The 10,973-nt window shown below is 40.2% G+C and overlaps 1 protein-coding gene across 1 annotated transcript; it reads left to right on the forward strand.

The window, feature by feature from the left end:
• Positions 1-251: 251 nt before the first annotated feature.
• CDC37L1 (cell division cycle 37 like 1, HSP90 cochaperone) lies at positions 252-8,715 on the forward strand. The gene is made up of 7 exons (XM_059834360.1): positions 252-356; positions 1,795-2,076; positions 3,463-3,553; positions 5,643-5,758; positions 6,057-6,179; positions 7,068-7,223; positions 8,058-8,715. The coding sequence occupies exons 1-7, from the start codon at positions 252-254 to the stop codon at positions 8,145-8,147; spliced, it is 963 nt and encodes a 320-aa protein (XP_059690343.1). The 3' UTR covers positions 8,148-8,715.
• Positions 8,716-10,973: the final 2,258 nt, after the last annotated feature.

A 10,973-nucleotide genomic window follows, 5' to 3' on the forward strand; every position in this document is an offset into this window, starting at 1 on the left:
GCCCGAGCAGGAGCAGGAGCAGGAGCAGGAGCAGGAGCAGGAGCAGGAGCAGGAGCAGGCCCGCCGGCCCGGTGCGGCCCGGCCCACCACCGCCCAGCACGTCTGGCGCAGGCCCCGCCCAACGGCGCCGGGGGCGGGAGCGCGGCGGCCCGCTTAGATTGCCGGAAGTGGGGTGCTGCCTCACTTCCGGTGAGGTGTATAAGCGCCGCGGGCGGCCGGGGACGGCGATCGGCTGGGGCTCGGCGGCGGGGATGGCGCTGTGGCTCCCGCGCTCACGGGACGGCGGCCCTCCGTCGGAGGAGGACGAGGAGCGGGGGCAGGCTCCCGCCTCCCGTCAGCGCCTGCCGGAAGTGCAGGTACATCCGTGCCCCCCCACCCCCTGCCGCCCCGGCACCTCGCGCCGCTTCCCGCCCCCGGTGGCGCAGCTCCCCCACCCCGGCAGGCGCGGAGCGGGTCGGTGCTGCGGGCGCCTCGGCTGCCCCGCGGCCGCAGCTCGACCCCGCCCCGGGGAGGGGGCCGTGGAGGGGCGTGGGTCACTGTGGAGGCTGGTGCGTGTCGGGGCGGGGGTGTGCGGAAGTGTCCGCTCCCCTCCGAGGCCGCTCCGCCGCCCTGGCAGTACGCCAGCGGGGGCAGAGGCGCTGCTGCCGCGTGGAGGGTCTGGCGTCTGCCACCACCCGTGCGTAATAGTTCCACGTTTGACAAGTGATGTGGAAGGAGCTGCGTTGAAGTTATCCCAGCATCCTTATGTCTAAAAAGCAGATAGCTAAGTGGTGTGTTTCTCTGTTGGCTAGGGCGAGTCGGAGTTTTATAATTACGTTGTCAGGAATTCTGTGTGTCCTTGCAAGAAGCTGCCATTACCTTAGTTTTCCAAACAGGGAAATTTTCATCTTTTTATTAAAAAAAAAAAAACCGCTGCAATTCCCAAGCAAAGTTGGCACAAGAACTTTAACGTACCTGCATTAAAGTTTCCTTTAAATAATCTTTCACAACTTGTGTTGTCCTTCATGTCCTTCTGCCAGAGGTTTTCAGTACCACAAATTTCATAATATTGCACTGGAAGGCTTAGGAACTGATGCGTATGGATGTTTTTTGTCCACTCTTGGTGGGAAGGCATGACATATGCTTTATAAGATAATTTGTTAAGTTACTGAGTGTGAATTCCCAGCACGCACCTGGAAGTAATATAAGCACTGTTGCTTAAGAGGTCACTTTTCTCTCCCAGCTATGAGTGGTGACCACCTCAGTAGATTTGACCAAAAGGAGCATATGCTTTTGGGCCTCAGCCACTTCATAACCTAAATTCCGCTTTCACTGTCGGTTCAAGGGAAGATGTTGGCCATCTGTTAGGTACTAATCCATGCTGGAAAGCAGGCAGCAGCAGTTACTTTACTGTTGTGATATGACATCACAAAACTGATACTTTCTTCTCAGTAGTATATATTCAGAGTATTCTCACACTTGGCTGTTACTAGCATTGCAGCCTAAAGATAGCCAGAGGGGGTTCAGCTGTGTCAAAAGTATTTTTACAGTTTGGAGACTATTACAGATAGCAGAATATGATCCGTGATTCTGCACATGCCCTTAATAAAGTTAAGACAGCTAGAATTAGAAATCTCTTTGTAAAAAATATCTGGCTGTACAATACCATGCTTCATCACTCCCACAAATATAATGCTGCATATCTAAGGCACCTTCCAGGTGCCTTATCTTTGGGATTTAGGCCTGTCTGCTCCTATACAAACTGTAAACTGAAAATTTTTCCTCCATAAATAGCATGTCTGATTTTCCTCACAGACATACAGCCAAGGGATTGAATTAGCCTGCCAAAAAGAAAGAGAGTTTGTGAAGCACTCTGTAGAATGCACGTGGAACCTAGCAGAAGCCCAGCAAAAACTTGGTAGCTTAGCACTGCATAACTCAGAATCCCGCGATCAGGAATCTGCTCAAGCAAAGACTGAAGCTGCAGAGTTGAGATGGAGAGAGGAAGAGTGGAGAAGAAAAGAAGAAGCACTAAACCAGAGGGAAAGACAGAATCTATGGAACACAGATCCTGTTAGTAAGGAGGTATTTAATAAGGTATGACCCGTATCAGTGTGCATGAAAACAAGTGTTGGCCTCTTTTTCATCCCACTTGTTACTAGTCTTGAGTGTCTTCTGTGTCTGGTATAGCACAAAACCACATAATGTGTTAGATGGGTTTTTTTCTTACTTTGCATCATGAAAGGGAGCAAGCTGCACTCATAATACAAATCTGGATGACATTTCGCTACCAGAATTGCAGATCAGAACTTGTGTGGGTCATCTAGGTATTAAATGTGAGCTGGCAGTGTGCACTTGCATCCCAGAAAGCCAAGCATATCCTGGGCTGCATAAAGAGCAGCATGGCCAGCAGGTCAAAGGAGGTGATTCTACCCCTCTACTCTGCTTTCGTGAAACCTCAGCTGGAGTGAGGTGTCCCCAGTACAAGAAAGACAAAGAACTGTTAGAGCAGGTCTGGAGGAGGGCCATGAAAATTGGAGGGAGGGATGGAACACCTCTTCTATGAAGAAAGGCTGAGAGAGTTGGGGTTTTTCAGCCTGGAGAAGAGAAGGTGCTGGGAGGCCTCATTGACCTTACTGTGTCCTTTCAATACTTCAAGGGGGCTTATAAGAAAGATGGAGAGATATTTTTTTATCATGGCCTGTAGTGATGGGACAAGGGGCAATCATTTTAAACTGAAAGGGGGTAGGTTTAGATTGGATGTAAGAACTTTTTTACAATGAGGGTGGTGAGGCACTGGAACAGGTTGCCCAGAGAGCTTGTGGATGCTCCATCCCTGGAAACAGTAGAGGTCAGGCTGGATGGGACTTTGAGCAACCTGATGTAGTGAAAGATGTCCCTGCCTATGGCAGAGAGGGGTGGAACAACATGATCTTTAAATGTCCCTTCCAACCCAAATCACTCTGATTCTATGTAGTGCAAGTGTTGCCAAATGCACTGAACAATCATTTCTTCACATGAAGAGTGTGCTTCTCTACTGTGCCAAATTCCTAAAAAAACTGTTAGTTTGCCTCTAATAATGGCTACTGTAGTACAGATTATTTAGCACAAACTTTTTTCTGTGGTAGAATCTCAGCTTTGATTTCACAATTTAATTTGAACAGCTAGCGCATCTCCTAATTTCACTGATTTAGCTGCATCCAGGCTGCAATGTACGTGATACTCATTGTTGACAGATCAGTAAGTTCCTGCCTGAGGACAGAAGTTTCTCAGAGCTCTTTGGTCAGTAGACTATAATGAGACTTGTAAACTCTATTGTCAGGTAATGCACTTTTTAAAATAAAACCTTCTCAAGTATATGACATGACTCTAAAATTAGAACATAGCCCATTAAATAGTAACGTATTAAAATATAATACTTGTATATATCACAAAAAGGTATGTCTGGAGTTTCTGTGATAGTACAATTTTTCTCTTCCTCAGAGTTTTATTAATCAAAAAAGAAAAGAAACAGAAGATGAAGATCTGTCTGAACCACTTATGCAAAAACATGAACAAAAGATAAGACACTTCGGTGAGTGTACTTTTTCCAACATTTTGCAGTTTGAACTTCTACAGAATTTGTATAGGTTTGCTCCTTATCATGCAGAATGAATGCTAACAAATGAAAGACCTGGCTACCAGACTGTTCAGCTTTATTTTATCAGGACAGATAATAACTTAAAAGCGAAATAAGGTGTAAACTGTAGAAGCTTGTTAGTTTCTGTGACCAATAAGAACTTAAATTTAAAAAAAAAATAAAATAAAAAATTAATACTCAAATGAGCTTAAGCCCTGAAAACTAAAGTTCTAGCAACTTTTTCTGCTGCTCAGTGGGAAAAGGCAGGGACATTCATGGAAATGGAAGTCGTGTGTATAAAAGTGCATGGGATTGTCCATAGCCGCCTCCTTTTAATAAATGTTTTTCTGGTGGCTATTAAGCTATAAGGGTAATGACTGATTAAAGGGAAATGTCTGTAACACCTACTGAGAGTCTGTGTGCATGGAATTGTGCGTTTCTTAGAATTATATTTAATTATCCACTAGGTGTCACTTCAGCTCTGTCATAATTGTTGAACCCAATTAAGCACAAACCTGATCTTGTAAACTAATCTGAAATTTTGATGGTTCTCTGAAGTGCTTTCCATTCTTAATTACAGGCTGGTTTCAGACTATGGTATAGTATAGCATATTTGGAATTCCAGAACAATAAAGAACAGGATTTAGTTGGCAAAATTCAATTCTTTGTACAAACTCGTTTCTACTAAGCTATTTGGCTTCTAAGGATCTTAAACTCTTCTAAAGAAAGGGTTTCTAGCCCTGTTAGCCTTAGCAAGCCTTGCAAGTACCAGCTTAAGGCACAACACTGTCTGAGTATACAAATAACAGTGATGGGCACAGGTTCTCTCAAATATCTTAACTGCTAAGTATAATGACAGTGGAATCAGAAGGTGTCTCCCCTGCTGTGCACTTCAGCAGAAAAAGAAGAGGCTTTCTTGCAGGCTTCCTAGCTAAGAGCTGGGCAAAATTAACTTTCTTGTCTAAATTCAGATTACACTGTTACAGGTGGTCATCAGTATTCTTCTTACCTCCTAAATTCAAAGCCATGTTGTTATTTTAATTCAAAATACGTAAGTCTGTTGTGAAAAGGGACAGTACATTAATGCTCTTTCAAGTCTCTTGTTCTGTGCTAGGTGCTGCCAAGGGGCAGTGTGGACTTTGCTAGCCATATTGCATCCTGCTCTGTCTTCCAAGCAATAAAAAAATCATGTGGAATAGCTCTCTTGAAAACAGCCAGAAGAAATATTAGCCATTGCTTTCTCTTTAGACATTTGTTTGCTAGAATTAAGATTAGCTTAGGTCATTGCCACTGAATTATCTTTAGCCCAGTTATAATTATATGCTGATAGACGGGTAAAGCTGTACATCTGGTACCTGTTGCCAATAATGACTTCACTGTCAGTGATACATGAAGGATAATTTTAAGAAGTGGTCTGAGTATTGAGTTCTGATTTTTAAACTCCGGCCTTTACATGAAGACTAATGTATCTTCATGCTGTCACAAGTCAATCTTCTAGTTAAGTTTCCAATACCGATGTGGCTTTGCTTCTTGAGATCAAGCTGTTCCCATAATTAAATTAAAATTTCCTAAAAACCTAGCAAATCACGTGGTAGAAGCACTTTCATTTTTGACAGATTCCACATTCTTTCCATTCTTATTTGCAAACATTTAGAGGATTTGTGTTTGTCAGAATCACTGAATGTAAATCTCTATCTATAAACTTTTAAAACTATTTGATAATGTAACTAACAGATACCTATACCGCTTTGTTAGTGTGTATGAGAACTGATTAAAAATGCTAGAGATGCATTAAAATATAGGAAATTGTGACTATTAAAACCTACTTTTAGTATCTTCAAAGTCTGATTATACCTTCTGGTAATGCTCTTTCAGCATTGGTTAGATGTATAAATAAAACACCCAAATTTAGCTGCATGCTGGCATTTTGAGGCTAGTGAATTACAAAGGTCTTAAATATACTGGGGTATCAATGCAAGTAACTTCCTTGCTGCATTAAATCATTTATCCATGTAGAATATCTTAACTATGTTTTTCTTACTAGGTATGTTGAGCAGATGGGATGATAGTCAACGATTTTTGTCTGATCATCCATATCTTGTATGTGAAGAAACATCTAGATATCTCATGTTGTGGTGTTTTCATCTAGAAGCTGAACAGGTATGAAGAAGATGTTTAAATTGTTTGAAAACATACAGTTTCCCACTTGCACTATAGAAAAGCTGACCAACTTAATTAGCTGTTCAATTTTCTTCCCACCCTCTCTCTACTTTATTGAAGAAAAACTCTGTAGTGCATTGTCATATATATGTCTAGTTATAGCTAATTATCAGTCCCCTTGCTTCTGTGAGCATCAGTTCTCATCTGTTTAGGAACTAGAACAAAAGGAAACTATGCTGAATTTTAGAAATATAGTCACAGGAAATATCTTTAAATCATAACTTTAACTTCTTTTCAGAAAAGAGCTCTGATGGAGCAAGTAGCACACCAAGCAGTTGTAATGCAGTTTATTATAGAAATTGCCAGAAGCTGCAATGTGGATCCAAGAGGCTGTTTTCGTCTCTTTTTCCAGAAAGCCAAAGTAAGTCAACTTGGGTAATGATGCTGTACAAGGGACTGGTGTTTTAGAAAGGCTTTCTTCCTAATCGTAAGAGGCTAAATATTTTATTGACTGGCTTAGGCTTATGGGAGAGTGTTTTGTTAGCAATTCTTTTCTAGACAGAATATTTTGGTGTAATTCCAATTCTCAAAATGAAAGTTTAGTGGATTTTGCTTAGCCCAGAGGGAAAGCAAGCTACAGCAGGAAGACAGCAGAGGTGTTACAGACAAGTAGTAACTAAGTAACAACAGCAAACACAGACCAGTTCAAGGACTGATTTTGGCTAACTACACCTATGTTTTCATAGTGTACCTGTGTATTGTCACAACTTTCCATTTCATCTGCAGTTCACAGTGTGGCCCAAAATAGCGTCCCTTTCTTATTACTGAAATAGAGCAGCCCAGAGCTATGCAGGAGAAATGCAGCAAGACTGAAACTGTGGTTTGCTGTAGACTGTATTCAGTTATTCAAGACTCTGATGGATCTCAATATTGCCTAAAGGAGTTCAGTTAAAATGCGAGCCAACTTGTGCTTTACTTTTGACCAGAGTGCTACAACAAGCACCTATTCTTCTAACGGTACTGGTTTCTGAGTTGGAATAAAGGAAAGGCTAAAATTACATTTATTTTTACATGTCCTTAGCTAAATCAATTACTTTGCTTCTACATATAAATACTACAGATTGTCTTAAAAAGAAATCTACCTGAAATTTCATTTTAAATTGACTAACATTATTCTTAAGTTGTTCACAGTTGTTATTCCCCAAAGGGTATAACATGCATCACTGCGTGGTTTTTTCAGCACTGCGTATGCTTACAACTCAAAAGTAAATCTGGCTGAAGTGCAAATATTTCATTTTTCTCTTTGCAGACAGGAGAAGGCTATTTTGAGGCTTTTAAAAATGAACTTGAGGCATTCAAGACAAGAGTGAGAATCTGGTCACAATCACATGGCTTTCAAACTATGTTACTACATGATCTCAGTGTCAATCCTGGTCTTGTAGGAGAGCTGACATCTTTTTCACAGGTAGGTTTATTATTTCTAGAAATTCATTTAAGTAGGATTAGGTCCTGCCTTGAGAAGCTGTACCTTTCTGAAATATAAGGAGGATTATTCCTGGAACTGCTACTGATCAGGATATAACGTGCAGTATAATCAATATGCAAGGCATATATGGGCTTTCTTTTTACTTGCTGGAATTCAGAAAGCATCAGCATAAGGTCAAAAGCATATGTTATTTCAGTGCCCTTACATTTTCACACTTAAAATAAATGCTGCATCATAAAACTGATCAGATACTAGAATTATATTCACAGTCTTTACCACAAGCAGTGAAATGAGCTTTCAGTGTAAAGTGACTAATCCTATTCATGGGATCATTCAGGTAAGTCAAGCCTAAGGAGTCTCCTGTTGTGATAAAAGGAAACTGAGGGTATTTAGGTCTCTTGTTACAGTGCCAGTGATGGCCACATTCTGGAATGAAGAAGCAACTTAAAAGATTGTCAAAAATTAGGTATTAGGGAAGGAGTCACAATGGAAACTACTTACTTTAAATAATTTGATTAAAGTACCTCTCAAGTAAGATCCAACAGCTGAATTTTAAGTACATGAGTCAAGTCCTAGAAATATTGAGACCAAATCAAGCTATACCAGCAAATTTAAAGAATTCTTGACACAATGAGATAATATTGGTTGATGAATTTTTCAGAGCTTATTTCCTTACTGTTGCAAATTTGTCCCATCTTAAGATTGACAACACAAAGAGTCCAACTTAAGCTAAAATCTTTGTTTCTCTCTCTCTCCCCCACTCCGTATACACAGTTATTGAGAATTAAGCTGTCAATTTTTCATCTGTTGCAGAACACAGGTTCCATAAGCACAGATGTCTGCAGTTTAAACTCTGTGATACAAAGAGATGAAGAAGAATCCAAAATGATGGACACAGTATAGTACTCTTAACACTTGAGGCCAAGTACTTTTTTTTTCTTTTTTTTTTTCAAAGAAACAAACATGGCTATTTTCTTGACACTTATTTTTCTGGGTACTGCACTTTATTTTTGGTGTCAGATTTTTGTTGTTTTTGTTGTTTGGTTTTAGGGGGGAAACGATTTTGAAGGGTGGGTAATTCAGAAAAACTTGTAATATTGTTTGAAAATGTGCTGCTAGGTTTTTGGTTGTCCTTGAAGAGCAGGGTTCTCATATTGCCGAATGTGAAACTGGATGTGTTTTCTGCTACTAACCTTGCCTTTCATGACTTTAGAAATTAAAGTATGAAAAAAAATCTGCACAAATACAATGTTTACAAGAAGCGGTAGATTCTTGGTAGAATCTGCTATTGTCTTACTACAGATGTGGACATGTTTTACTCTATGAATATTGGAGATCACAACTGTATTCATGCTACCTTGCTGACATTATAAGCTCTCAAATTTGGTTATCACTAATAGCAATAAATCAATATCTGGTATCAGTTTTTCAGATCTGAATGGATTAGATTTAAACACTGGCTTTCTACCTCTACTAAGGGGATTTAAATGTTACATTGTGCTTTCATTAAACATAACTTGGTTTTGTCCTAAAATGTAAGCAATGCTTGTCTACATATGAGTGCTGGGTTGTATGATTTCTGAGAGTCTTACTCTGTTCTTGTTCCTAAGGCTAACCTCAGATTTTTTTTAAACCAAGTCTCATTACATGGAGAAGTATTTGATGGAGGGAACTTGAGGTACAAGGATTAGGCTAGGACTTCAGTTTAAACAAAAAGCTGTGACGCAGTTCATATAGGGTAAGGTGTCATGCAGGCTTTGAAAGGTATTTCATATGCTACTGAAGTAAAGTGGGTTTCTGACATTGCCAACTCATACAATTAAAGTGGAAAAACATTAAAAGCTTCCTGTTTGAGGAACTGGAAATCCAAATACTCTGTCTAGACAAGGCCTTCCACAGAAACTGCAATCCAAAATTCTACTGTGCTTTTCTAACTTGCTGCTATTACAGCAGTTCTATCTATAAAAATTTATACTGCAGTTGGAAGATTCCAGTGAAGACAGCTCATATCTCAAATAATGGTATCAGTACACACTCTCAGTCCTTTACTGTGTTGTTCTGATTGTATGTAAGGTCTAGAAGGTATCTAGATTTCAATAGTTTGATGAACAGAGTCTACCTGCAGTTGCTAATTCAGGCAAAAGCTGTGCTGAGATCCAGTAATTTTCAGTTTTAGCTATAGCAGAGATAGGTAAGTCTGCAGTATATACCAGAGTGAGTATTAGTACAAATGCAGTAGCAAAAGCAGGAACTCCAGATAGACTAATAGAAGTAGCTTTTCATGTGCCTTGTGTTCTCTAGTAGTTCTTTTGAAGACAGACTGAGGGTAAAGGAGCAAGCAGCAGCTCTGTCCCACATGCAAATTAGAGATAACCAGCTTCAGCAGTCTTTTTTTTTTTGACAGATACTCCAGAGAGGATAAGTAAACACTGCCTCCTCCTTAACACTTAGTTAATTATTAAGGGAAACTAGTAACTTCAGTTTGTTTTTTAACTGAATGTTATGTACAAGGGTAGTAAGGGCAGTGTAACACAGTGACTTGCAATTGCTACCATTAGCAGTATAGCCACATTGATCTAGCAATCTGTGATATACTGAAAGTTAAAGTTTCTAAGAGGCTAAAATTGGATGGTGTGGGAGTAAGTGTCAAATCATAAGGTGATTCCCTCCCCCGTCTCGCTAATTGAAACTTACGTCGGCTGGCAAAAAACCAAGAATAGCTGCTTTTTATTGAAATCAGAAAGCATAAATGGAAGTAAACAGCACATCAGGGTTTCTCATTGTAATGTGGTAGCTACTGTTTTCTAACCATGACTTTCTTAAGGAATTGCATCTCCAAACTCATTTGGTCTACAGCCTTCATGTACTTTCATCTTCAGAAATGTCTATAAGTGGTCAGCCTTTTGGTAAGCTTTCTTTAAAATGTAAGGAAAGCTTTACAAATTCTACAATTACCATCTTTTTTAAGCTCAAACGTGTCTCAATATTGGTAATGCTAAAACTAGACAAGCAAATGTAGTCCAAGGTACGTCAGCACCACAGCTCTGTAGTTCTTTACAAACAGTCACTGCAAAATGAGATGGGGACCTGCATTAGTAGGACACAGCCACTTCAGACGTTGCCTAGACAGCGGCGTTTGTTCGTCAGGTTTTGCTGATTCTTCTTGAAACTCTCCATCTGGTGAGCATAAAAAAAGGGCTGGGAGAGTCCACTGAAAAATAATGTCTGCACTATCTGGACTGTTAAAAAGTGTGGCCTGTGGAGGTTTACAACTCCAATTATCTAGTCAGATACTAGTCAGAGACATGAGTTAGTAGTAAGAACTCATGAATACCAGTCCAACTGCTACAATAAAACTTGCTACAGTAATATGACAAAGTTAGTAATTTGACCACTGGAAATCATGGCACTGGCATCAATGAGCTTTTGTTTTTTCAAAGACAGTAGAAAAGACTCATTCACTAGTCAAGATCACCTGGCTACAGGCTTACCAGATTACACTGTTTTGTCAGTATCTGCTGTCTTTTTTACTAATAAAGTCTCACACAACTGCACAAAGACAGAGGCTTTACCAAATGTCTTACACATCATTGAAACTCCATTTTTCGTGCCTGCAAGATAGCTGCTCTGAGGGCACGAATATAAACATAATAATGAGGCCAATCATCCAAGCAAGTGTTAAGGGTAATTTAAGCCCAGCAAAATCAACAACATCTGTGCAAGCAAAAC

The sequence above is a fragment of the Gavia stellata genome, chromosome Z (genome assembly GCF_030936135.1).
Source record: "Gavia stellata isolate bGavSte3 chromosome Z, bGavSte3.hap2, whole genome shotgun sequence".
In the NCBI taxonomy this organism is placed as follows: Eukaryota; Metazoa; Chordata; class Aves; order Gaviiformes; family Gaviidae; genus Gavia; species Gavia stellata.